The sequence below is a fragment of the Nansenia antarctica genome (assembly GCF_963989245.1).
Source record: "Nansenia antarctica genome assembly, chromosome: 10".
Classification (NCBI taxonomy): Eukaryota; Metazoa; Chordata; class Actinopteri; order Argentiniformes; family Microstomatidae; genus Nansenia; species Nansenia antarctica.
In genome coordinates this window covers 17,419,741-17,447,690 of record NC_137680.1, presented here as the reverse complement: position 1 = coordinate 17,447,690, position 27,950 = coordinate 17,419,741, and the positions used below count along the sequence as shown (strand labels likewise).

The window sequence follows — 27,950 nt, the reverse complement described above, 5'->3', positions numbered from 1 at the left end:
ACATCCGTGTGTGATCTCTGGATTGAACCCATGACATCTATCCACTTCGTGGTTCACCCGTTGCCCGGGACCGAGGACCAGCTCAATGACAGGTATTTATACAGAAGGGCTTTAAATCAATACTTATACGTAGGGTGTGGCACATGACGACCATCGGTTTGTTTCGCAGCAATGTTCAAACTGTCATGTGGATTTCTATCGAGCAATATTCGACAACTTTCCCCCGAATAGGAAGCAAGGCCCGGCGATCTCGAACAAGCCTCTCCAACGTAGCATAGCTAGCTAGCCGGCCAGCCGACGTTAGCTTAGCATCATCGTGATGCCAGCTGGTAGGAACGAGCTAACCAGCTAGCTCTCTGGAAGGATTGGCCGATAGTCAAAGTTGACACGGACAATGCGGGTTGGGGGATGGGGGGGGAAAAGAGAGGGAACCTACGCTATTACAGCCAGTGGTGTTGTGATAAGACGTTGTTTGTATTACGGTTGAACATTTTGAGATGTTGAACAGCTCACGCTGCTTTTGTTGGGTATCTTGTGGATTATCTGGAGACCCTTAGCGGGGTGGACGAGACGATGGAGAAGTGTGCCAGCTAGCTCTGCTGGCTAAGTGGCTAGGCTAAGTAGCTTCACATTAGTCAGAATAGCAAAACAGCTAGCTAGCTAGCCACGCTTGTGCCAGTATGTTAGTAGAGTCTAGTGCAGTTTAAGTGTCTTGTCTATGCAGTATTGTGACCTGCATTTTGGCACTGTGATTTATAGTAAACCTATTTATATCACTCATTGAGATTGAACTGATTAATGGCCTGTTCTACTTTAAGACAGGTTGTGAAGTTGGAAAGTATATTATTATGAGTGACCTTGACATACTATTTAGAGTTTGGGTGAAGCTTTGGAATGTGACTGTTAGTAACCTGGGTATGTGAAGTACCATTGACCACCAACATGGGCCTAAAAGGATTGTCCAAAAAAGGTAGCTACAGTATCTAAATCTGAAATGTCTGTATACAAGTGTTGGCCACCAAACTGATTGGTTTGGAATGATTCATTCCCCAGCCAAAATACAAATATATGTTTTATGCCCAGGCATGCATTTAACATGCTATGGTCATTATGTGCTGATGCCCTCTTGAATAGTTTTTTCCCCCTTCTCAAGGAGGGACCATGAAGTTGTGAAGTTCTTTTGTCTGACATAAAAATTGAATTTGCTGAAGAAGAGCTTGTCTGGAATTACTCCATAACATGCCTCTCGCCAATGCTTTCCCCGACCAGGCTTATGACACTTCTGCTCTGAGTGACCCCATGGGAAGACTCATAGTGACCAGGAGGACATTATGTTCAGCATATGCAATCACATTTCTGGCTCACAAAACAGAGATGTGCTCTGTGGTTTATGATGGGTAGTGGCTGTGGTGTGCTTCATATCAAGCAGTGCTGCTAAACATTCTATTGTTTATCTGACAGGTAGCTGTCAGTGTACGACTGACCAAGCTTTTGAGTCATCATCAGCTTGTCCACTGCTTGCTTGACAGGAAATGTCCTTAGGAATGCTCAAGTCTGCAATTTGTGCTCAGCTTCGCTCAGATTCCTTTTCAGCTGGCGTATTTGCATGGATGGATTGTACACTTTCTGAGGCCGATTTAATGATGTGTGCTATGTATCGCTATGCTATTTTTGGGTAATGATTTAATGACATGGTTTAGATTGCTATCATCTCTCCTCTCAGTATGTGGATGATTCCTCCATTGGCTATCTGAACATCCCGCCTGTGGGGTGTTCGGTCCATAACTCATGAATTTGTTTGATTGTAGGCCTTTATGACATGAGGGTTTGTGTTCTGTATAATGAGATACAGTTTCAATGATGCATTATGAGAGGTTAGCCTAATAGGCCGTATTTTCGTTCTACCTAGCAGTAAGTTAATCTTGGCTGTAGTCTAATTCTTGAAAACCATGTACCCAATAGGACGGAATTCATCTTCATGAAACGGCCTTACTTCAGTTGTGCACCAATCCGATACTGTGTATCGGTGTTGGGACGATATTGAGTTTAGAACGGATCAGGAATTTGAGATAGAGAATGCTATTTACTGATCAGATGCCTTGACACAAACGGTTGTAAAAAGTTGCCAAACATGTGCAGCTGACACATGCTCGTGTGGTGATAAGTGTGGTGATAACAATAACAACCATGTCTGCTGTCTGGAATTAAGTTTCATGTGTTTCTTCTTATGGAATGTTAGGAAATGCATGAGCATGGTGTTTTTTGTTTTTAGGTGGACAAGAATGATTCCAAGCGTAGCACATCCACACAGAGCAGGAGGGACTTTCACAGGATCCTTGAAATTGATCGATACCTTTTATATATATATATATGGTGGTTATGTATATATATATATATATATATACATTCACACACACACAATTGCACAATGTCTACCATTGGTTGCCTGTATAGGCTAGTCTGTCAAATAAGGTGGCAAAGTTATGGGTGTGGGCTTGGACTAAATAATCCCTCTGCTCCACTTCGAGGTCACCTACTGTCCCAGTTCAATCAGGCTCAGCACAGGCCCTGTCCCCTGTGACCAGGGGCCTGACCTGTCCTCTGCATGAGTGACGAAAACAGTCGCAAGGCCTTGGGCTGCTTTAGGCTGAACTATTACTGCCATTTTGGGAACTAATTTAGCAGGTTTTTTATGTTGTCAGTTTCGATGTACTTGAGATTCTAGTTGTACTTGTGATTCGAATAACAGATGTACTTCCACAGATGCATTTTCACTGTCTACTTGGAAAACACGCGGACATGGTTCATACTCATACTGTACTTCACAATCAGAGATAATGAATACCGCATGAATGAATACATCAATTACCATATTTATATCAACCTTTTCTCTCTTCACAACAGGCTCCGTGAAGTCTCAGAGAAACTCAACAAATACAATTATAACAGGTAAGCCAGCTTGGTGCTATGAATGACTAGATGTCCGTGACCAACTATTTTACTGACTGTACTGTGCTGTCACATAACTGTAGCTAAATCTGATCCATGTCTCCTCTGCTATCTCTCCAATGCAGTCATCCACACCTCAATCTGTTGGAACAGGCCACCTTAAAACAATGTGTGGTCGGACCAAACCATGCTGGCTTTCTCCTTGAGGTAACATTGAAGGACTTGTACATGATTAATCAATGACAATATTGCCAGCACTATTCCAAAATGTTTTATGCTGAGATCAAGAAGATTGAAAGCTAGTTTGATTGATTAGCCTAATTATACACTTAAAGTTCTATTTGTGTTCACCGGTGTTCATTAGATAAACTGAAAAATGATATGTAAGAGAAATGGGCTTTTCTCTATAAGTGCATAAAACAAGAGACTTGAAGTGATTTGTTGCCTGTCAGGATGGACGTGTGTGCAGGATCAGCTTTGCAGTCCAACCTGATCGACTGGAGCTGAGCAAACCAGATGGCAATGATGGGTAAGACTCTTTCCCCAAGGGTTTTGGGGGAAATAGTTTAGTCTTAGGAGAGCACATAAATGTCATTCTTTTTGGGACGACAATCACAATAATAAGCCCCTCTGGTGGTTCCATCCTGTGACTTGAATTTTATTATGTCCTGAACTATTCTCCCTCTGTCTGAGGGTTTTGAATTGAACTACATTGTTACACAGATACTGGTTAGGCTATGCTTTGCATTATTCGTCCCTATACCTGTGTATTAACTATGAAATGACTGTAGTAACAACACTCTAAACATGCTGTTTGTCAGCACAATATAGTTGCTTTGTGATTACATGGTAATGGAGTTCAGCAGTTTTTATGTTAATACAATTTTACTAAAGTAATTATGGTGTTACTACCCAGTCCATATTTTTTAAAGCTCCTTCAGAAGTTGCATTGTAAACATTTTGTTTTCAAAGATAAGAATTGGTAGGCTATTTGTGGCTGCCATTTGTTGTCCCAAACAAAAGCAATAGCTAGACCAACAAAGCTTGCAATGGTGTCATAGAGTATCCAGAAAATGTAAGCTTCTAAAAGCCAATTGCATTGATGAATCTGCACGTTTCTCTGTTGGGTTTCATTTTCTATGAGGAAGAATGCCTTTTTAGCTGTTGCTAGGGTTTGTGTTGGCTGCAGCATGTATTTGTGAGTGTTTCATTGATACCCTATACGTCTTGCCAGCAGAGCAGCAGAGCAGCATCCAACAGTGATTTAAGAGGTTTTCTAGGCCCTCTAGTTGCTAAGCATGCATGTGAATCGGCCTGAAAAAGACTGGGGAATAGTGTGACTGGTTTAAGCTTTTCTGCAGAGCACATGTTTTGTTGCCTGGCACGATGAAATATGCTGAACTTTCAAAAGAAAATGAGACGGTTTCAGATGGTAATTGCTTTGCAGTCAGCAGCATTGTGGGTTGCTGGAAAGCCTGTGGAAATGAGGATTGCAGATTTTCAATCAGCAAGTTTGACAGCTGACTGAACAAAGCATCCACTATGAATACTAGTATCTATCTGTCTATTTACACTATTGTTTAATCATTTTATTCAAGTACACTTGTGTTATAAATGACAAACTAATTAAAAACAAATCTCTGCTTCAGTTTGGGAAATCTCCTATGCTGCTACTTTACTCTGCATTGTTAAATGATTTAAACCACTTTTCTTACTAGCTTCTTGTTTTTCTGAGTGCCTTCATGGTAACATTTTGGGCAGCATTTTTGTTGGGAAGCAGTTTACAGTAGATTTTGAGACGCTACACAACTTCCAAATGAAGCAGGGTTTGAATCCCAGACAGGACAACACTGTTGAACCATCAATTATTCATGTCAGTCTCAGACTGGGTGTATGTTGCTGGCATGCATATGATGGAATTGACACAATTAAAATGGCACTCTGCAGAAAAGTATCACAATGTCTTCAGAGTATGCACCGTGTTATTACAGTGCCCTCCCGTCATGTCAAATTAACGTAAAGTAGGAGAGAGCAATCGCAGCCCTAAAACCCCAAGAACCTTATAAAAAGGAAAAAGTCTTGAAGGAGGAACGAGTTGCAGCCAATTCTGATTCCCAAGGGTGTTGCCATGCTAGTCTCCACCGTTTCCCCTATTTCTGATCTGTGACTAAAATAAAAAAAATACCTGGGGTATCCAGGTTGTCTTTCTTTGGGTCCCATGTGGGACTATAGGTTTGTAACTGATCTCCCATCTTCTGTTTCCAGTTCAAAGTTGAGCAGTGGTTCAGGGACAGGAAGGACCTCCAGGCCAGGCAGGACTAGTGATCCGCCCTGGTTCCTGTCTGGTTCTGACACACTGGGCAGACTGGCAGGCAACACCCTTGGGTAAGTTCTGGCAGGGCCACCAGAAAACATAGACTTCAGGTAAAGTTTGCAACTTTGTGTGGCTCTCCACTGGTGCCACCCACTAGACCCACCCTGGTAACTGCAGGAGAAGGCATTTACCAGAAATGCTGGCCCATATAAAGTGGGTTGGATTCTGAAGTGGCGTGGCACAGATACAGACCTAATACCACAGAGTTGTCCTGTAAGTTGGGACCTTCAAACCTAAGCACCAACTGTGGGAGGCCAAAGGCATAAAAATAACAGACCTTTGAGCCTTGGAAGTTAGAAATTTGCTGTGATCGGAATACGTCTGATTATCACTACATTCTATTATAATCTGGTCTAATGTGGACAAATACATTTCAAGCAACAGAAATGTGCTACCAACCAAACTATTGCTGCCTAATTACATGGTTACAATACCAGCCAACTGTCACACAGCTAATTCCCGGTGTCGGGGCTGTGTTGAGTTTCTCCCATGTGGCTCCCCTCTGACCATGGCCTTGTGCTATAATAACAGGAGTCGCTGGAGCTCCGGGGTGAATGGTGGAAGCGGAGGAGGAGGAGGAGGAGGCACCAGCGGAGGAGGTGGTGCTGGGGGAGGAGGGAGCGGAGGAGGAGGGGGTGGCAGCAGTGGAGGAGGAGGAGGAGGGAGTGGGGGAGGAGGAGGGGGTGGCTCTGGAAGGTCCTCGACAGCTGCCAGAGACTCTCGCAGACAGACCAGAGTGATCCGCACAGGGAGGGACCGGGGCTCCGGGCTCCTGGGCAGCCAGCCCCAGCCTGTCATCCCAGCCTCTGTCATCCCTGAGGAGCTCATCTCTCAGGTACACCCACACCCACACATCCATCAACCTCTTATCACACCTGACTACACCAGCCCCTTTCACTGAAACAAGCTCCTAGTCGAATGACACAAGGGAGTGCATTCTTTAGCGGTTTTTTTATGTTAGGAAAATATCTGTTTGCACTGAAGACAATAAAGAAATAAAATAACATGACTCCGCAAACTTGTACCTGAACCATCTTGTCCTTAAATGATATCCAATCCACGGACACAGTCAGAACATGTTTGGGACCTTGCTTACTGAGTGTTGATGTGGCCTCTCCACCAGGCCCAGGTGGTCCTGCAGGGCAAGTCCAGGAGCGTCATCATCCGGGAGCTGCAGCGCACCAACCTGGACGTCAACCTGGCTGTCAACAACCTGCTGAGCAGAGACGACGAGGACGGAGATGACGGAGACGACACAGCCAGCGAGTCCTACTTACCCGGAGGTCCGTCTGACTGCACAGTATTCATACTGTAGATCATGAGTTTGGTTGAAACCGTCTGTAATGGAGTTATGTTTTATGCAGCAGCCATTGATGTGAATATGTTGCCTGAGGGGTGAAAGTAGTGATAGTTAGTTAGTTAGTTAGTGATAGTAGTTGCTAAACGTCAAGATTTAATCTTTTGTCTGCGACCCTCCAGAAGATTTGATGTCCCTGCTGGACGCAGACATCCACTCGGCTCACCCCAGCGTCATCATCGATGCCGACGCCATGTTCTCTGAGGACATCAGCTACTTTGGATACCCCTCCTTCCGGCGGTCCTCTCTGTCCAGGCTGGGGTCTTCGCGAGGTAACTCTCCACCCCGCCACGCCCGCTGACTTGTCAGAGCTACAGTGGGGGCAGTTCTTACCTTCAGGATTCACATCACGTTTTCTTTCTTCGAAATGGTGGCATGGTTGTTACGTCACAGGTTTTCCCAGTCTCAGTGATCGAAAGAACCAAACTAACGCTCACTGTCACCTCTTCATGTGGCGTAGAGAGTTTCGTTTGGTAAGAGATCTCCTATAGCATCGTGGGCATAGGTGCCCGCTGGGATAGTGTGTGTCTGTGTGTGTTATCGTGTGCTGCATGATCATAGTACCTGTAGTGAGCCCTCTGAGAAAGGCCCGCTAGGCCCCGCTGTCTAACAGGGACCCTCTACTGCAGCTTAGGTTGAGACCCTCTTCCCCACCCTTAGTTTGCATGCCTCTCTATTCTGTCCTGTCCTTCAACCTCACGTTTTAACATGTGAGCGTGCAGACAGACACCAGTATAACTCAGTTAATTCGCCTTATGCTGCAATTTTTAATTTACATCTGAAATTCTCTTAATTTGTGCCGGGTCTTTCCCAGAGAGTGGCTTACTTTTATCCCACTGGTGTGACCCCATTGCATACCAGTTCTCCTTCTTCCCTTAGAGCGCGACTCAGAGCTGTTGCGTGAGCGCGAGTCTGTGTTGAGGTTGCGTGAGCGGAGGTGGCTGGATGGGGCCTCGTTCGACACCGAGCGTGGCTCCACCAGTCGAGAGGGAGAGCCCAGCCTGGACAAGAAGAGCATCCCAGTCCAGAGCCCCGTCTCACTGGGAGAAGAGCTCCAGTGGTGGCCTGATAAGGTGGGCTGTCACCCACTCATGGTCTTTAATACGTTTGTTGTTCACATATTCAAATGCGGATAAAGTTCATCTTGAGTCCAAATATGGATGCATTTTTTTTATTTTTTATGAACAAAACAAATATTTAATAGTTTCGACCTCGGAAGTGTTTATGAGTTAATAGTTTATAGTCAGATATCAGCACAGTTTGTCCTCTTGTTTGTCCTCCAGGATGGTGTGAAGTTTGTGAGCATCGGGGCCTTGTTCTCAGAGCTGGTGGCCGTCAGCTCTAAAGGAGAGCTCTACCAGTGGAAGTGGAGCGAACCAGAACCCTATAGAAGCGCACAGGTAAATGACAATAGTACAGGACATTACTAATTTACAAAGCCAATTTATATATTTGAGATTGAGTGACCTTTTTGCAGGCTTTGTAGGAGAACAACACTCACCCTTCCCCCACCCCCCTCCTCTCCTCAGAACCCTTCTATTCACCACCCCCGGGTGTCCTTCCTGGGCCTGACCAATGAGAAGGTCACCCACCTGTCAGCCAACAGCATCAGGGCCACAGTGGCCACCGAGACCAACAAGGTGGCGACATGGGTGGATGACACCCTGAGCACAGTGGCCTCCAAGCTGGAGCACAGTGCCCAGACCTACCCCGAGCTGCAGGGGGAGCGCATCGTGTCCCTGCATTGCTGTGCTCTCTACACCTGCGTCCAGCTGGAGAGCAGCCTGTACTGGTGGTGAGTAACGCACAGCAGAGGCCATCACACTCACTCTACTCCAGTGTCCAATCCTAAATTTAGACCTCAGGCCTAGAGAGGTGCATACTAGAGTTAGAATATCTGTGGTGGCCTAGTAGTTGTGTATTTAATATTTTAGTGTTTGTGTTTTATTTTATTTTTTTATTTTTTTCCATAGGGGTGTTGTGCCTTTTAGTCAACGGAAGAAAATGCTTGAAAAGGCTAGAGCCAAGAACAAGAAGCCAAAGTCCAGTGCAGGCATCTCCTCTATACCCAACATCACCGTGGGAACTCAGGTGAGAAGAAACCCCGTCCAAGATGCCAAAAGCACCTTTTGTTTTATACGAATTCCTTCCAGTTCGATACTTTTCCTAACAAGTGTTTTACCTTCTGCAGGTGTGTCTGAGGAATAACCCCCTCTACCACGCCGGTGCCGTGGCCTTCTCTGTCAACGCCGGGATCCCCAAGGTGGGCGTCCTCCTGGAGTCCGTCTGGAACATGAACGACAGCTGCCGGTTCCAGCTGCGATCCCCAGAGAGCCTGAAGAGCCTGGAGAAAACCACCAAGACCCTGGAGATCAAGTGAGTCCCACCTAGGACGAGTGAGAAGATATTGCGCAACGTCGGCCGTTGGGGTTTTATCTCGTCACTGTGTGTTCTGCCATTTTGTCCCGGTCTCTCTCGTAAAACGGTTTCTAAATCTCAATGGGACTATACTGCGGAAACACATTCCGACCCTCCCCTCAGTAACCTCACCGAGTCTGTTTTTTGAGAGTTACTCATGACCTCTGTGCCCTTTTTCCTCCAGGACGGAGAGCAAGCCGGAGCTGGTGAAGACTGAGATGGGGCCCCCCCCTTCCCCCGCCTCCACCTGCAGTGATACTTCCTCCATCGCCAGCAGTGCTTCGCTGCCCTACAGTACGTACTTTCTGCTGGCTGCCTCTCTCAATCTTTATGACTTGTTTGCCTTTGAAACAGATGGTGTTGCAGTATGGTTTTGAATACCACTGAACATTGAACCTACTGCGTGGTGTGTACCACCTTTTGTCGTCTGTACAGTATGCACCTGTATACCATACATTATTGATATAACTTAGGGAAATCATGCCGCATGCCGCCTTTAATCATGCTGCGTAGAGGTAGCACTCTAGATAACATCACTTGAAAAACATGAAAGGTTTTGTTTCAGCTCAATTGTGTTTTTCAATTCATGTTATCTGGAGCGCTACATCCCTGCAACCCAATGTGGGCATATGTGGCATGATTGAATAATACAGTTTTCCCTGCAAAAGAGTGCTGCCCCATCCATCTTTTTTTCCTTTGTCATTGTACTTCCTGTAGGGAATGTTTAGGCACTCCGCTACTGTCGATTTTATTGGACAGCCCTACTAGCTGCTATAGACATGTTGTATCCAATAATGAGTGTGTGCCTTGTGTGAATAGCCCTGACCTCACATGTGTGCTGTGCAACAGAACGAAGGCGTTCTACCCCAGCCCCCAAAGAAGAAGAGAAAGTCAACGAAGAGCAGTGGCCTCTCCGGGAGGTCGTGTTCGTGGAGGATGTTAAAAACGTCCCAGTAGGAAAGGTGGGTGCGGCCGGAGCTGGAGGGGACTCCCCCAGGCGAAGGCGGGGAGATGTGTGAACTATTATCGCATTTGGAAATGTTTGGTGTCTCTCTGAACTGTCCTCTCTCTTAACTCAAGGTGCTAAAAGTCGATGGTGCGTATGTTGCTGTGAAATTTCCAGGAACGTCGAGCAGCGTGAGCAGCAGCCAGACTGCAGCTGCTCCCACTGACTCTGATCCGTCCTCACTGCTGCAGGACTGTAGGCTCCTCAGAATAGATGAGTTACAGGTAGGCCTAGACCACCGCTCACACCACTTCTACAACTTCTAGGGCTGGTTTCTGAGACAGTTTGAGCCTAGCTCAGACTAAATCACACTTTCACTGGGGATTTGCCATTGAATCAAATCAAATCAAATTTTATTTGTATAGCGCATTTCTTACAAGATGCAACTCAATGCGCTTCACACAATGAAAATGTTCAGTCAATCAATCAATCAATACTGACAGAGCCGCGAGCAGGCAAAAGTAAAAAACCTGTATACTATGTAGCCAGGAAAAATTCCCTTGCAGCCCTCTACCAATAGAGCGACTACTAGCCAGTTTGCTTACCAGTAACCTCAACACAGACCAGTACAGTATTGAAAATACATTTTAGTCTATGCTAAGGTTTAAACGAAGTCTGGGAGCTGTAGTTCAACAATTTCCTTAATGACAATAGGGCCCTTATTTACATTTACATTCATTAGGTACAGGGTTGGGGTCAGAGTGTGTTGACTCTGATATTCATTCCTTCTCCTCCTTTTATAGGTGGTAAAAACTGGGGGAACTCCTAAAGTTCCTGATTGCTTTCAGCGCACGCCTAAAAAACTCTGCATCCCAGAGAAGGCTGAAATCTTGGCGGTGAATGTTGACTCCAAAGGTGAGACCTCGGCACAGTGAAATGTCAGCGCTGTTCTAATTGGTTTTGGAATAAGTGTGGGTTGATCACCTCCTGCCGTGTTTGTTTTAACCCGTCTCTCCAGGAGTCCACGCAGTGCTCAAGACGGGGAACTGGGTGAGGTACTGTATCTTTGACCTGGCCACAGGCAAAGCTGAGCAGGAGAATAACTTCCCCACCAGTAACCTCGCTTTCCTGGGACAGAGCGAGCGTAACGTGGCAATCTTCACGGCGGGACAGGTGAGCCCCCCCCCCCCCCCCCGCTCTGCTCCTCACTGCACCCCTCCGTAGCACAATCACAGGCCTACTTCATGTTTTGTACAGGACTGGAACACATGTTAATACTTTCTCTTTAATTGTTTCTCTGTCTTCCAGGAGTCTCCTGTTATACTTAGGGATGGAAACGGCACCATTTACCCAATGGCCAAAGACTGTATGGGTGGAATACGGGACCCCGACTGGCTGGATCTGCCACCCATTGCCAGCCTGGGCATGGGGGTGCATTCCCTGGCCAACCTCCCCACCAACTCCACCATCAAAAAGAAAGCTGCTATCATCATCATGGCTGTCGAGGTAAGCTGCTTTGGATATGGAGATTCTAACATCACCCGGTGTCCCTCAGTGGCGTCTGTCTGTCGCCCGTTTTTCAAGCGCTGTTCGTGACTTGCGTCGTGTCTCTGTGTGTGGCAGAAGCAGACCTTGATGCAGCACGTGCTGCGCTGCGACTTCGAGGCGTGCCGGCAGTACCTGGTGAACCTGGAGCAGGCGGTGCTGCTGGAGCAGAGCCCCCACGCCCTCGACGCCCTGCTGGGCCACCGCTGTGACGGCAACCGCAACATCCTCCATGCCTGCGTGTCCGTCTGCTTCCCCGTCAGCAACAAGGAGACCAAGGAGGAGGAAGGTAAGACCCACACCCCTGTGACCCTAACCACACCCCCCCCGTGACCCTAACCACACCCCCGTGACCCTAACCACACCCCCTGTGACCCTAACCACACCCCCCGTGACCCTAACCACACCCCCCGTGACCCTAACCACACCCCCCGTGACCCTAACCACTGGTGGCTGGTGGTTCTGTCTCTATGGTAACTGTTGGGCTGGTGGTTCTGTCTCTATGGTAACTGTTGGGCCGTTGGTTCTGTCTCTTCTGTGTGGTAACTGTTGGGCCGGTGTTTTCCAGAAGCTGAACGGTCAGAGAGGAACACCTTTGCAGAGAGACTGTCTGCCGTGGAGGCCATCGCCAACGCCATCTCCGTGGTCTCCAGCAACAGCTCCGGGAACAGGACCGGCTCCTCCAGCAGCAGGGGGTAAACTACCGGATTGGAAGTGAACAAATCTGTTTCTATGATGTCAAATCACATGTAGCCATGTACTCCTCCTAATCCCCCCCCTCCCCCCCCTGTGTTCCTTCCTGCAGCCTGCGGCTGAGGGAGATGATGAGGCGCTCCCTGAGAGCAGCCGGGCTCGGCCGCCACGAGTCAGGCCCCTCCTCCAGCGACCACCAAGACCCTGTGTCTCCGCCCATCGCCCCGCCCAGCTGGGTGCCCGACCCCCCGCCTATGGATCCAGGTCAGTGCAGCAGCAGCTCATACGGAGCATCGTGGCTCGGTCCAGGACCGAACACGCGTCACGTACACCATTAGTATTAGTGGAGCACTAACTGGACCACAGCTGTGGCGTCAATCAATCAATGCCGTCCTGCCTGCAAGGGAACCTTCTTTCTTTTTTTTCTTTTTCCACATTAGGTAATGCAGATTTATCTGTTAACTATTTCTCCCCTCTCTCAGATGGCGATATTGATTTCATCCTGGCCCCTGCTGTGGGTTCACTCACCACCGCCTCCACTGGGACCAGCCAGGGACCCAGCACCTCCACCATACCAGGTCAGTCACGGCCACCTCATCACTAGGCCCCCCCCCCCCCTCCCCTTTCCTGGTTCGGTCAGTCGTGTGGTTAGGAAAAACTCAGAGCTCTTTTCCCATCACCACCGTCATACATTTATAGCTGTGTATGGAAGATGTGGATTACTGCGCTGTATACATTACCCGACTGTCTCAACTCTCCCCTGTCCAGGCCCCTCCTCTGAGCCCTCTGTGGTGGAGTCTAAAGACCGCAAGGCCAACGCCCACCTGATCCTCAAGCTGATGTGCGACAGTGTGGTGCTGAGGCCACATCTCCGGGAGCTGCTCTCCGCCAAGTAAGTTTTCCCTCATTTTCAACAGAACTCGTGACACCAGGGCATCATTTCAGGAAAAAAAGACTAAACATTGCTTTGATTCATGATGTTTCCTGTTGTGTGCCAGATTGCCCTGAGATGTGTTCTCTCCCCCCCCCCCCCCCCCCGTTCTGTATGGTTCTAAAGTGTGTGTTGTCTGACAGGGACGCCCGTGGAATGACCCCCTTCATGCTGGCGGTCAGCGGCAGAGCATACCCGGCTGCCATCACCGTTCTGGAGGCGGCTCAGAAAATGGCCAAGGGTATGTCAGCCCTCGACACGAGACGTTTCAGCAGCTACAAACGCTGACAAATAATCCTAATTTTAAGAACATTTTGTATCCAGCTGAAGTCATTAGAGTAATTGTGCGCACTCCCCGTAGATAAGGCTGGTGAAATTACCCCTAAATTATGTACTTGACAGTCCTGTTCTGACACCTCCGCCTCGCAGCGCTAACCTGGCATTGCCCCCTGTGTTGTAAAAGAGCTTGTGTGCAGCATAAAGTATCATCAGTGAGTACTGTTCTCCTCATATCCTATTTTTCGCACCGTGTCTCTGCTTCAGTGGGTGACCCTGGCATCGTGGAGAAGGAGGATGCAGACTCTGTGTTTATGGAAATGATCTGCCCCTCCGGGACCAACCCGGACGACTCTCCTCTCTACGTCCTCTGCTGCAACGACACCTGCAGCTTCACCTGGACCGGAGCGGAGCACATCAACCAGGTGAGTCTCCCAGGAGGGCCTTTCAACAGCGCTCACCAGATGGGTCACACCCCTGCAGGGTGATGTACTCAACTGATGAACCTGCCTCTGTGTCTCCAGGATATCTTCGAGTGCCGGACCTGCGGCCTGTTGGAGTCTCTCTGCTGCTGTACGGAGTGCGCCAGGGTGTGCCACAAGGGACACGACTGCAAGTAAGTACTCTGCTGTCCGCTAGCCGGGTCGGGTCCTGGTTGAGAATTGTTTGTTCATTTTGTTGTTTGCTGAGCGAGACCCAGAGACCAGAGACCCTGGTTGGCATCGGCCTTAACTGTGATTGTCACGCTCTCTCCCCAGGCTCAAGAGGACCTCCCCCACTGCGTACTGTGACTGCTGGGAGAAGTGCAAGTGTAAGACTCTGATTGCTGGACAGAAGGCTGCTCGCCTGGACCTGCTGTACCGACTGCTCACCACCACCAACCTGGTCACCACCCCCAACAGCAGGCAGGTTCACACAAGAGACCCCGACACTACCTACATACCTGACTGACGGACTGTCTGTTACGCTCTAGTGAGCTGGAGGAATCCACACCCTCTTGTGGATGATGTTATCGTGATGTCTGTGAAAGCACCGTTCAAGCTCCACATTTTGCAACTATTTCCAGTAGCTGTACTTTATATCATGAAACATGAGTTCTGTTAAGCTTCATCTGTGTTTTTGGGGGGGTGCTTTTGTGACGAGCTGCTTTCTCTCGTTATCTCCGGCCGGCCATAGGGGGGAGCATATCCTACTGTTTCTGGTGCAGACTGTTGCTAGGCAGAGTGTGGAGCACTGCCAATACCGGCCACCACGCATAAGAGAGGACAGGAACCGCAAGGCTGCCAACGCTGAAGGTGAGCGGAGGGTTTAATCTGACGCCAGTTTCAGATTAAACGATCGACTACGACGACTCCAAATTCCAAATCGAGCGAGTGAGTAGAGTGAATAGTCCCAGGCTAATGTTTGTGTTTGTGTCCCTCTCAGACTCCGACATGCCGGACCACGACCTGGAGCCTCCCCGCTTCGCTCAGCTGGCCCTGGAGCGCGTGCTGCAGGACTGGAACGCCCTCAAGTCCATGATCATGTTCGGCTCCCAGGAGAACAAAGACCCGTGAGTGCTAGCTCTGGTGCCGGTTAGCGTAGTCATGCCTAGGTCCTTGTAAGGACGTTTATGACACTGAGCTGGACTGTGCTGGCCCGTTTCCTGATCCACGGTAGTTGATGTAACAGTGCTTGAAATAGGGCTGGGTGCTATCAAATTTTTCTCCCCCCAAATTTAACCGTGGTATACGGTATTACCGTGGGATTCAAAATCACATTGTAGGGCTTTGAGGGAGCCGGCAATTTCAAATGATGAATTTGTGACGGCGGCTGGTGAAAGGTGGACCAAAGCCCGAGCCATTCCGCGAACCTGCTCGAACACATTCCACGAGCAGTGCTGAAAAAATGCACTTAAAATAAATAAATAAAAACGGCGCTAAAAATACTTTCGGTGCGTAATGAGACTATGGTGGGACAAATTCGACTATATATGGGAAACACTTCCAACACTCACCGGAGTACAAAGCGCAGAGCGTGTTACAGCAGACGAGTGCTGTGAATCACGTATCCTTCTTCTAAGAAGCGGTCATGTGATAGGCGATTATGACCGCTTCTAAATAGTATTTTTTGACAGGTTATTTATTTGACAAATACATTTTTTTACAAACTGTCATCACTTTCAATAGCGTCTTCACCCATACAGACAGTGGTGCTGGACCAACACAGTATTGCCTTTGTTGGTATGACACGTTGCTATTTTCATATACCGCAGTGTTCGGTATTACTGTATTACCGGCCAACCCTAGCTTGAAAGGAAAATGTGAAGAAGAAGGGGGAAAAAAGTGCTAGCCATTATGAACACAGTCCAGTTGTGATTGGCCCGATCGTGTGTGATGTCCTAATGGGTTACTGATGTCCTCCATTGCTGCTCTGTTCCAGGCTGAGCGCCAGCAGCAGGATCGCCCACCTCCTCCCTGAGGAGCAGGTGTACCTGAACCAGCAGAGTGGCACCATCCGCCTGGACTGCTTCACACACTGCCTCATCGTCAAGTGTGCCCCTGACATTACAGTAAGTCGGGTCAGTTTCTCCCCCCTTCTCACTTCAATAACATGCATTTGGGTTAGGGTGGTAAAAGAGTAGTGTACGTGAGTTCTAGCGAATTGTCGTTGAAATCTCTTCTGCCCCCTCTTCAGTTCATCGACACCTTGCTTGGGACCTTGGTGAAGGAACTCCAGAACAAGTACATTCCAGGCCGCAGAGAGGAGGCCATCAACGTCACCAGGAGGTTCCTGCGCTCCGTCGCCAGGGTGTTCGTCATCCTCAGCGTGGAGATGGCCTCCTCCAAAAAGAAAAAGTAGGACTTTGATTCAGGATTGTTTGCATTTATTTTTCATATAGCTGTTCTAGATACAGACATTACATACATTTAAAATCAGCAAGGATAAAACACAATGTAACCCTGAGGCTTGTCTCTGTCGTGGGTGTCTGTTTTGTGTTGACTGACACAAGTCGAAAGTGAATCTCAACACGGCAGCGAAGACTGATGGTGGACCTTGTTGTTGTTGTTTCCTCAGTAACTTCATCCCCCAGCCTATTGGGAAGTGCCGGCGTGTGTTCCAGGCCCTGCTGCCCTATGCCGTGGAGGAGCTGTGTAACGTGGCTGAGTCCCTGATCGTGCCCGTGCGTATGGGCATCGCCCGGCCAACGGCCCCCTTCACCCTGGCCAGCACCAGCATAGACGCGGTGCAGGGCAGCGAGGAGCTCTTCTCTGTGGAGCCACTGCCCCCGAGACCCTCCCCAGATCAGTCCAGCAAGTGAGTCCTCTTCCACCCCTCTGCTTTAAGACTCACTCCTCTTCCACCCCTCTGCTTTAAGACACACTCCCGGTGAACGGTTTCAGTTTCGGACTTTTTTAAAAATCGTGGAATGTTTTCCGTCAGTCATTGACAGCTGAACACCTCTTGAAAACCTCCCTGTCGTTGTTGATTTCTCTTGTGGCGTCTGACGGTGTGTTTGTGTCGTGTCCCTTCAGCTCCAGTCAGACGACGTCGTCCTACATCATCAGGAACCCGCAGCCTCGCCGCAGCAGCCAGTCCCAGCCCGCCCGGGGGCGCGACGAGGAGCAGGACGACATCGTGTCTGCAGATGTCGAAGAGGTGAAGAGACTCGCTAGAAAAGTAACACTTCAACGGCGCAGACAAGAGGGTGGTCAGGTGTGTGTTTTGCCGCGTCTGGTTTCCATCCAGTCTGACAATCTTTTGTTTGTTACAGGTGGAGGTCGTCGAGGGTGTGGCAGGAGAGGAAGATCACCATGACGACCAGGAGGAACAAGGGGAGGAGAACGCGGAGGCCGAGGGGCAGCATGACGAACACGACGAGGATGGTAAGAACTGGATTCTGTTCGTCTTCCCTTTGGATCGCTGTAAAAGAATGAGCTTTTCATTTGGTGAACTGACTGACGTAGGTTTGTTCCATTGGCATAAAAACAAGTGAAACTCTCGAGTGGCTAAAACCAGAACTGTGATGTGAAGTGGATGACCTCCTGTCCCCCCCTTCAGGAAGCGACATGGAGTTGGATTTGCTGGCTGCCGCAGAAACGGAGAGTGACAGTGAAAGTAACCATAGCAACCAGGACAATGCCAGCGGTCGGAGGAGTGTTGTCACTGCAGCAACTGCCGGCTCTGAAGCAGGTACTTAGACAATTGTCTTTTCACATGTTTTGATGTTCAGTAGTAATCATATTCAGTAGTAATCACGCAGAAACAAATCCTTGATATTCCTCTTTGGAAATGTGGCCAGTGCTAAAGATTGACTCATTTAACTATCCTTCCAGATTTTTGGGGATATCTGCTAAGATGGAAATTGCTTTTGCCTCACTGCACTTAAATGTTCAGTTCCAGCCTTCACATAATCACTTAAATGTTCAGTTCCAGCCTTCACATAATCACCAGTCTTGACTGGCAGTACTCAGATGAGCAAATGACTGTGAAGGCCCTTTATTTGGTTTATCTGAAGTTTCTTTTAGGTCATATTGATTTAAATCACTGTTGACATTCATGGCTTTTTGGAGAACTAATGACATGGCAGACAAACTAGTCCTTGGCTCAATACTCAATGTATTTCATTTGCAGGAAGTAGGGTGTGCCTGGCATTTCCTTTTTTTGGTATGGGCTCCTCTTTACTTTAATGCATACTGTATATAAATAAATATATAAGGGCAAAAGTGAACCTGCAGAGTGCGCAGAGTTGATCTTTAAGGACTCCCAGTATAGCCCTCCATCCCTCCATCTCACATTGCTGTTTGTCTCATTAACTCATAATAACATCTGTTCAACCCTAACAACCTTTTGATGTTCATTTAGCCCTGAATAATGAACTAACCAAAGTAGATTTAGCCTTGTCGTAACCGGTGTGCTGTTTTCCCTGGCTATTTTCCTTTTCTTACTAATTGTTTTCTGCTGTGTATACTTTCTAGCCTACGATGACAGTTTTTAGTGTTGCCGTGTCTCTTCCTCAGACACAACTAAGATAGTTTAAAAAGTTGAGCCCTGAGTGTAGCCGAGCGGTAACGCGCCATTTGGACTTGTGGTGGTGTGGAACACTAACCTGCACTCCTGCCTGGGGAGAGAGAGGAGAGAAAGGGAGGAGGGGGAGAGGAGCTGCCGCCCACACTCAACTCTTCTCTCTTTTGACTCCCTCCTCTCCTCCCCAAGGTGCCAGCAGTGTCCCTGCCTTCTTTTCAGAGGACGACTCCCAGTCCAACGACTCCAGCGACTCAGACAGCAGCAGCAGCCAGAGTGACGATGTGGACCAGGAGACCTTCCTATTGGACGAGCCCCTGGAGAGGACCACCAGCTCCTCCCACGCCAACAGTGCTGCCCAGGCACCGCGCTCCATGCAGTGGGCTGTACGCAACACCCCCAGCCAGAGAGCCACGGGTAGCGGTGCCCCGTCCACCTCCACCCCTGCTGGTGAGTACAGTTCAGAACACACACACACACACAGAGCCAGGAAAGGCTGCCTCACCCTGGGCCTCCGAGGCCTACTTGGGACAGGCCTGTTCTGAGGAATACGGAGTATCCGTCAAAGAACAAGATGTCTTCGGAGATGTCTCCAGTGCTTTTCAGAACAGGCTTGCGATGTCATAACTGATATATTCTATTACAAGAGTTATGTTAACAAGCTCTCTCAGTAAATATGAAGTCTAAAAGCCCAGTTTCTCCAAGTCATTGTTGACATGAGTTTTCGCTGCGCTTGTGTTTCCCGTGCAGCGAGTTCCACGGGGCTGATCTACATCGACCCCTCCAACCTGCGCCGCAGCAGCGCCATCAGCTCCAGCGCAGCCGCCGCGGCCGCAGCCCTGGAGGCCAGCAACTCGAGCAGCTACCTGACGTCCGCCAGCAGCCTGGCCCGGGCCTACAGCATCGTCATCCGCCAGATCTCTGACCTGATGAGTCTCATCCCCAAGTACAACCACCTGGTCTACTCCCAGTACCCCGCCGCCGTCAAACTCACCTACCAGGACGCTGTCAACCTGCAGGTGAGCCCTGCACAGCACTGCCAGGCAGGAGGGAGAACGTTTTATGTCACTAATGGACATATGTTGAAACAAAGACTAAGAATAAGATGTAATAGGTCTCGATTAGAACCTGCGGTATTGATTGATTGATTATTACTCTTTTTTTATTCTCACACAATCCATTTATGTTAATCCAAATATAATTTTTGCTTCTAGCAGAAGTCTAACTGAGATGTCCTTGTGTTTTGTGTTCATCAGAATTTCGTAGAGGATAAGCTGATCCCCACCTGGAACTGGATGGTGTCCATCATGGACTCCACCGAGGCTCAGCTGCGCTACGGCTCAGCCCTGTCCTCGGCGGGCGACCCCGGCCACCCCAGCCACCCCCTCCACGCCTCCCAGCACTCGGCCCGGCGGGAACGTATGACTGCTCGTGAGGAGGCCAGCCTCCGTACTCTGGAGGGACGCAGGTACATTCGCTTTTTTATATATATATATATAATAATAATCTTTGTAAATAATGAGGCCTCAATGTCCAGTTGATGATTGATTACATACAGTCGTGTTCAGGTTTGGCATTGTCTATCAGTAGTCACTTATAAAGAGCTGTGTGTGTGTGTGTGTACCTTTCTAGGCGCGCTGCCACACTGCTCACGGCGCGTCAGGGGATGATGTCAGCTCGGGGAGACTTCCTGAACTACGCCCTGTCTCTGATGCGCTCTCACAACGACGAGCACTCTGACGTGCTGCCCGTGCTGGACGTGTGCTCCCTCAAACACGTGGCCTACGTGTTCCAGGCCCTCATCTACTGGATCAAGGCCATGAACCAGCAGACCACCCTGGACACCCCTCAGATGGACAGGAAGAGGTACACCCCCAACCCTCCACCCCCCTGTTGAAGCATCTCATACACTGCTGCTAGGTCCAAATGACCAAATGACTGAACTGTTGTGTCTGATTCACAGGAACCGTGAGATTCTAGAACTGGGTTTGGATAATGAAGATTCTGAACACGAGAACGACGAGGACACCAATCAAAGTAAGTCAGTCAAACGATGACTTGATATGTTTTCTCTACTTGAAGTCACTTCATACAGGTTTTTTCCCCCCCACTTTCCATTGGTTTAATAGTGAGATTGATCTGTGGAGTACCGTTAGGTTTTCTGGCATTTGAAGACAGACACAGAAGAAAGGCAGTTAGGCAGTATCGTGGCAAAAAGAAGAGGGCAGCTCTCAAAGGTACAGTTCAGAATAGACAGGCAAAGTGTCACCTAACTGTCTCACAGCAATTTGGCTCTTTTTTGAGTCACAATTCTCACAATGGTTTGCTCATTCAGCCATTGGATGCCAGTGAAAATAGTTGTTCATGTATGTGATGACGGTCAACATCCTATTGGCTTTGGCAGTGCTGTGACACGCTGTTCTCCCTCGCCCCTTAGGCTCCACCCTCCAAGACAAGGACGATGATCCGGTCCCTGCGGAGACGGGTCAGAACCACCCCTTCTTCCGCCGCTCTGACTCCATGACCTTCCTGGGCTGCATCCCCCCCAACCCGTTTGAGGTTCCCCTGGCTGAGGCCATCCCCCTGGCAGACCAGCCCCACCTCCTGCAGGTTAGGAACCAGCTATGCCACCTAGAAAGTAGAGGCACATCCTCCTGCCTCTTTGGAGTTCAGTGGTTTATTTTTTAAATTCATATTACGGGTATCAGTCAGTAAGGAAGCAATTTACCATGAGAGGAAGGGGGTTGTGGACTCATTTACCACTGGTACAGGGTTGTGGCACGAGGCGAAGCTGAGTTCCTGAAAACCCTGTACAATGGTAAATGAGTCCACAACCCCCGCCCTCGAATGGTAAATTGCTTTTCTACAACAACCACCACATAATATAAAAAATAAATACACAGTTTTAACATTAAATTCATTTATTTACAATCATTAATCGTTTCAGAATACATATATCCTGCCGCCACAGAATATAGTCCCATAAACAAGATCAACGATTGCATTGTAGGTCAGCACAGGTGTTCTTAATCAGATTGATTGGGAGGCGCATTGATACTGGAAATGCGGTCTGAACTAAAGGTTGTAGGGATATTTACCACTGTTGCTAGCCATCAGAATCCAGTATCCAAATATGCTGTTGTAGAATGTGTAATATGTAAGCGGGTACTGTTAGTTGACCCGTTATACATTTAGTAGCTTTGGATTGTAACAGAAATGCTTTTGTAATACCTCCCAGCCCAATGCAAGGAAGGAGGACCTTTTTGGACGCCCTAGTCAGGGCTTGTACTCGTCCTCATACATGGCAAGCAAAGGCCTTGCCGAGGCGAGCATGGAGCGGAACTGCCTGGAGGTAAACATGGGCTCCTCTCTACCATCCTCTCAGGTACACTGCGCTCTGCTCACCCCTAACACACTTCTGGTACATTTCCATTCTGCTGTCATCAGAAACACACTAGATAACGATGCACCGTTCACTACAACAAAGAAAATATGTTAAATCCCAATGGCAGATCCTACCTACCAAGATGTCCTACTCTGCCAACTTGAAGAATGTGATGAGCATGGAGTCCAGTCAGCGGGGTAATGAGGACCAGCCTATGGCAGATCAGGAGATGGAGGCTCCCAAGCCAGGCCCCTCACCCCACGACCTGGCTGCCCAGCTGAAGAGCAGCCTCCTGGCTGAGATCGGCCTCACTGAGAGCGATGGCCCGCCTCTCCCTTCTTTTAGGTACAGAGCTGACATCATCTCTCTAAGTGTTTTTTATGTATTAAACAATAACCTCTCCCAGGCCTAGTCCACACGTACACAGGCATTTTTGAAGACAGGGTTTTTCCTCCTTCGACGTCGTCAGCCAACCGACGAACAACCATTGTTCCTTTCTTGTCACACCAAACGAACGATAATCTGTAATAGATACAAAATAAATATGTCTACATGTAAATGAGGGCCTATCCAATTAAATCTCTCTCTCTCTCTCTCTCTACACATCTCTATATAATATTTATTATCATTCACATTTTCACATTTAATGGACTAAATGAACTGCACCAAATCAAATGACGTAGCAAATAGAGTTACCATCAGAGAGAGACAGTCACTGAAGAGACATGAAGCGTTTTCAAAGTGTTTAGTGCCTCTGCTGGTTGTGATGAACCAGCTACAGTGTGACAGGTGGGCGATATGGCAAAACCATATAAATATATATATAAAATATCTACAAATAAATCCACAATCTTATCACAAGTTACTGAACAGTATAATCAAACTAATTTTCCTAGCTGACTGGCTAGCTAATTTTAGATATCTAGGGAGCTAGCTAATTCATGTTTTAGCACTTGGCTATCTGAGCCAGCTAGCTAGCTAGCCAACCAAAAGCTAGCTACCCACAAAAATGTGAGCTACTTCCTCCCTTTCCTCTAGCTAGCTAACACATATTTATTGGGCTGCTAGCTTGCTACATTTCCAACACTGGGATGGCTGCCTGGGTAGCTACCTAAGAATTATCATCAAAATAATGAAGCAAGTTATAGCTATCCCTACCTTCCAATTTCTCTCTCCAGATTGTTCCAACATAGAATGATGTCAGAATCCAGACCGCCATGACCCATAGCCACGCCATTGAATTGATTATTTGCCCATGTGGACTACCCCACACAATCCCTTTTTTATTATTATCAAATGTACTATACTTTTGTGTTTGAAAAAAAATAATAATGCAACATTGAGAAGGGCCTCATATTGGTCTTTGCCTGGTGCCTCCAAATCATTAACACTGAAAATGGGGTTTCTGAACACAAGGTCCGTTTTCAGTAAAACACAGTTTACATGTGGACGACAAAACGCATAGAAAAGGCTACGTAAAATATAAACTGTGTACGTGTGGACAGGGCCTTAGTCTCTTTGCTTCGGTAAGAAAACACATTTGTTAGAAGCATGCTTCTTTCCCTCCGATTCTTTATTCTTTGTTATATTGTAAGAAAAGATCAGAAGTAATCCCCCCCCCTCCCCTCGCAGACCCCACTGTAGTTTCATGGGGATGGTGATCTCCCACGACATGCTGCTGGGCCGCTGGCGTCTGTCTCTGGAGCTGTTTGGCCGGGTCTTCATGGAGGACGTGGGAGCAGAGCCTGGATCGGTGCTTACACACTTCCGGATCTTTACCTGACATTTCACTCTTTCAGCCCATTCTCACTGCCCTCTCACCTCTGTCTGTTGGTCTGACTTCTGCCCTCCTCGTCCACAGATCCTCACAGAGCTGGGCGGCTTTGAGGTGAAGGAGTCCAAGTTCCGCCGGGAGATGGAGAAGCTGCGTAACCTGCAGTCCCGTGACCTGGCCCTGGAGGTGGACCGCGACCGCGACCAGCTGATCCAGCAGACCATGCGGCAGCTCAACACCCACTTCGGCCGCCGCTGCACCACCACGCCCATGGCGGTGCACCGCGTCAAGGTCACCTTCAAGGATGAGCCGGGCGAGGGCAGCGGCGTAGCCCGCAGCTTCTACACCGCCATCGCCCTGGCCTTCCTCTCCAACGACAAGCTGCCCAACCTGGACTGTGTGCAGAGCGTCAGCAAGGGCATGCAGGCCAGCAGTACGTGTCATCACGATTACAACTCAAGTATGACAATACTAGACACTATTGTGTAATTTATTAACCCAAATGGCATTTTAACATGGTCAAAAAAAGAAAAACCTACCACACTGGGTGGGGAGCAAAAACAGGATTTCACAAACAGAGCACGCCATACCTCCCTAATATGTTTCTCTGTGTGTAGATTTGATGCAGCGTCTGAGGAACAGAGACCGGGAGAGGGAGAGGAGGAGTGGCGGGCTTCGAGCCGGCTCTCGTAGAGACAGAGACAGGTGAGATGACCCTCGACGTCCCGTAGTCGTGTTAAACATCTCACCGCTCAGCTATCTAGAGCCTGCCGCTAACGTGACCTTTGTGTGTCAGGGACTCGAGGAGACAGCTGTCCATTGACACCCGGCCCTTCAGGCCGGCCTCAGAGGGCAACCCCAGTGACGAGCCGGACCCCCTGCCTGCACACAGACAAGCCCTGGGCGAGAGGCTGTACCCACGCGTGCACGCCATGCAGCCGGTACGACCTGCTTAGGAGTCTCACACACATGTTTTACTTGTCTTGTAGGTTGATGCACGTAATGGGAGAGAAATAGGCTTGAGGGCCTGATAGGCTCAGGACAGTCCACAGAATGTGATGTTGTGTTGTCTTCTTCTCAGGCCTTTGCCAGTAAAATCACAGGGATGCTCCTGGAGCTGTCCCCAGCTCAGCTGCTGCTACTCCTGGCCAGTGAGGACTCCCTCAGGGCCAGGGTGGAGGAGGCCATGGAGCTCCTCATTGCACATGGAAGGTACAGTGACACACTCTCCATTTTTATTTTATTTTTGTTCAAGAATTGTACAGTTAAGGTACGAAGCCCACAGGATAACACTTGCAGTGTTAATTATATAACACAACACCATTCTCTTATCCTGTCTGTCACATAGGTCTTCATCACGAATAAAACACCCTTTTTCCCCCCACAGGGAAAATGGTGCTGACAGCATATTGGACTTGGGTCTCCTGGAAGCCCCTGAGAAAGCACAGGTAAGCTCTAGTTTTCCTACACTGCAGCTCTGTATTTCATACATATACCCTTTTAGATGTGCATGAGAACCAAACGTATGAAGCCTTTCTAGATACCTAGGTGACCTAAAGAGACTTGTTGGAGGCTCCGCCCTGCCTTGCGTTAACATCCCCATGGTCTCCTGTTGCAGCAGCAGGAGAACCGTAAGCGCCACGGCTCAACCCGCAGCGTGGTGGACATGGAGCTGGACGACCCTGACGACGGGGATGACAACGCTCCCCTGTTCTATCAGCCCGGAAAGAGGTGCTTCTACTCCCCGAGGCCTGGCAAGAACACAGAGGCCCGGCTCAACTGCTTCCGCAACATCGGCAGGTGGGTTGTGGGCTTGGATCTCTATAGCATGACCCTAAGGACCACTCAGTTCTTCGAGTATTCATAATGGAGTAGAATAAAGAATTGAGGAGCGCTTCATACATTTGTTTTGTTTTTATTTAATTTCCCCCCACAGAATACTAGGACTGTGCTTGCTGCAGAATGAGCTCTGTCCAATCACCTTGAACAGACATGTCATCAAGGTGCTGCTTGGCAGGAAGGTAAGAAAGACAATAGCCAAACAAAGGGTTTCCACTGGTTTATGGACTTGGACAGTTGTATGGAAATATGGACTTGTATATGGACTGGGTTCCCAATAGTGTTTTTTGTTGCAGGTGAACTGGCATGACTTTGCATTCTTTGACCCGGTGATGTACGAGAGCCTGCGGCAGCTGATCCGTCACTCACAGGCTGGGGAGGCGGAGGCTGTCTTCGCTGCCATGGACCTGGCGTTTGCCATCGACCTTTGCAAAGAGGAAGGGGCTGGACAGGTAAACAGGGCTCAGGAGGAGGAGAACATTGAACAGATCTTGAAATGCATCCGAACATTGTCATTAATCCGAGAATGTTCTGGCCGAGACAACCCTTAATATCTCTTAATATACCTGTTCTCTTCATGGCTCATCCAGGTGGAACTCCTGTCTGGTGGTGTGAACATGCCTGTAACTCCTCTCAATGTGTATGAATATGTGAGGAAGTATGCAGAGCACAGGATGCTGGTGGTTGCAGAGCAACCTCTTCACGTAAGTACTCTGCACCGTCAGGTGATTCAAGAGATTTTGCTGCTTGTTGTGGTTTTTTTTTAACGAGGGAGATTAAAGCTGAAGAAGAAATAGCTAGATAGTTGATTTCTAGCCAGTGGAAGATATTCTAATCATGCATGTGAGGTTCATGGTGTTTTCTCTCACAGGCAATGAGGAAGGGGCTGCTGGACGTGCTTCCCAAGAACTCCCTGGAAGACCTGACAGCTGAGGACTTCAGGCTCCTGGTCAACGGCTGTGGAGAGGTCAACGTGCAGATGCTAATCAGCTTCACCTCTTTCAACGATGAGTCCGGTATGCACATCTCTCAAGTAGTCTAGAAAGTTTTTCTGGACTACAAACAGTTAAGCCCATAGTACATGCATCCCTTAGATTCTGTGACTTGAATAGTGCTTGAGATTGAACAAACAAACACTAAACCATTTCCCTTTTTTCCCCACTGTGATTCTCAACAACAGGGGAAAATGCAGACAAGTTGTTGCAGTTCAAACGCTGGTTCTGGTCCATTGTTGAGAAGATGAGCATGACTGAGAGGCAAGATCTGGTACGTTCTTCTCATCTTAAGGAGTCCCACCCAGCACATGACAAGGAATTGTTTGCAGTGACAACCCAAAACTCCATTGTCTGATATGATTCGACCTATAAATGCAGTGACTAATGATTATTTGTGACCTCCTCTGTCCCGCTACAGGTGTACTTCTGGACCTCCAGTCCATCTTTGCCAGCCAGTGAGGAAGGCTTCCAGCCCATGCCCTCTATCACGATCCGCCCACCGGACGACCAGCACCTGCCCACTGCCAACACCTGCATCTCGCGCCTCTACGTGCCACTCTATTCCTCCAAACAGATTCTAAAACAGAAACTCTTATTAGCCATTAAGACCAAGAACTTTGGTTTTGTGTAGAGGTTGACGATCATGTTTACCGTTGTGTAATATTACCTAGTACCATTTTTGTAGATTTATTTTTTGTCTATACAATTTTATGAAATTCGAAAATGCTGTTGCTCCCCTGGCGATAATTTTGTTTGTGTTGTGAACACAGACAGCTTGTTCTTATTTTAATTTTATTTTTTTGTGTTCTAAAGAAATATACATTCCTGCATTGGCTCTGTAAAGTTGAAGGCCACAGCTCAGCTCTATTGGCTTAAACCTTTCCTTCCCAGGAATTTGGCTTGACAGCAAACTGTCCGCCCAAACCCAGCCAAAGATGACAGCAGTAGAAGTATTTAAAGTAAAGGAATAATAAAAAAAAATACACACTGTGATTATGATTTTTTTCCCTGCCCTAAACAGAATACTTGCTATCACTGACAGTTCACTGCTGCCTTTGTGGAAAGTCATTTTTCTTGTATAGGGGGAGTAGGGAATTTCAAAATAAACTTGGATGCAAACAATTTTTTGGGTGTCTTGAATGTTGGCATGTCAAATATTTAAGAGTTTGCTTGCTTTCTCTTGAACATGCATTCTCTCTCTGTCCAAACATGCAGTGGGAGCTTGTGAATGAATGAATGAATGGTCTTTATTGTCATTGATATAGTACAGGTACCAAACAACGACATTTGGGAGGGGGGGGGGCTCCCCTGGTGCTAGGAAAGAAAAAACAACTAAAAAAAACAAGAAGGGAAAGGAGCTGGTTTACACAAATAAAGGCTATGTACACTATCCACTATGCTATACTGTACAAATAAAACACTGCTGTACTCTATGCTATGCTATACCTATTCTAACCTATTGCT

At 48.1% G+C, this 27,950-nt stretch overlaps 1 protein-coding gene across 2 annotated transcripts; it reads left to right on the top strand.

Moving 5' to 3' along the window:
- Positions 1-27,594, top strand: ubr5 (ubiquitin protein ligase E3 component n-recognin 5). 2 transcript variants are annotated; one of them, XM_080540272.1, is made up of 57 exons: positions 1-92; positions 2,905-2,949; positions 3,075-3,156; positions 3,402-3,478; positions 5,215-5,334; positions 5,855-6,158; positions 6,447-6,606; positions 6,803-6,952; positions 7,542-7,753; positions 7,964-8,080; positions 8,210-8,475; positions 8,654-8,771; positions 8,872-9,056; positions 9,283-9,392; positions 9,948-10,060; positions 10,179-10,328; positions 10,848-10,959; positions 11,063-11,217; positions 11,353-11,550; positions 11,668-11,878; positions 12,158-12,284; positions 12,395-12,546; positions 12,765-12,860; positions 13,051-13,174; positions 13,357-13,454; positions 13,757-13,914; positions 14,014-14,105; positions 14,248-14,394; positions 14,666-14,784; positions 14,915-15,041; positions 15,911-16,040; positions 16,166-16,326; positions 16,547-16,786; positions 17,005-17,128; positions 17,244-17,355; positions 17,531-17,662; positions 18,686-18,943; positions 19,244-19,512; positions 19,750-19,961; positions 20,126-20,359; positions 20,457-20,530; positions 20,931-21,103; positions 21,732-21,878; positions 22,006-22,223; positions 23,511-23,631; positions 23,740-24,085; positions 24,270-24,357; positions 24,449-24,593; positions 24,734-24,864; positions 25,040-25,100; positions 25,271-25,452; positions 25,589-25,673; positions 25,788-25,943; positions 26,082-26,195; positions 26,363-26,507; positions 26,672-26,757; positions 26,905-27,594. In XM_080540272.1, the coding sequence occupies exons 1-57, from the start codon at positions 31-33 to the stop codon at positions 27,115-27,117; spliced, it is 8,544 nt and encodes a 2,847-aa protein (XP_080396398.1). In that variant the 5' UTR covers positions 1-30; the 3' UTR covers positions 27,118-27,594. The 2 variants fall into 2 exon arrangements, with proteins under 2 accessions (XP_080396398.1, XP_080396397.1); XM_080540271.1 differs by having other exon boundaries at positions 23,740-24,112.
- Positions 27,595-27,950: the final 356 nt, after the last annotated feature.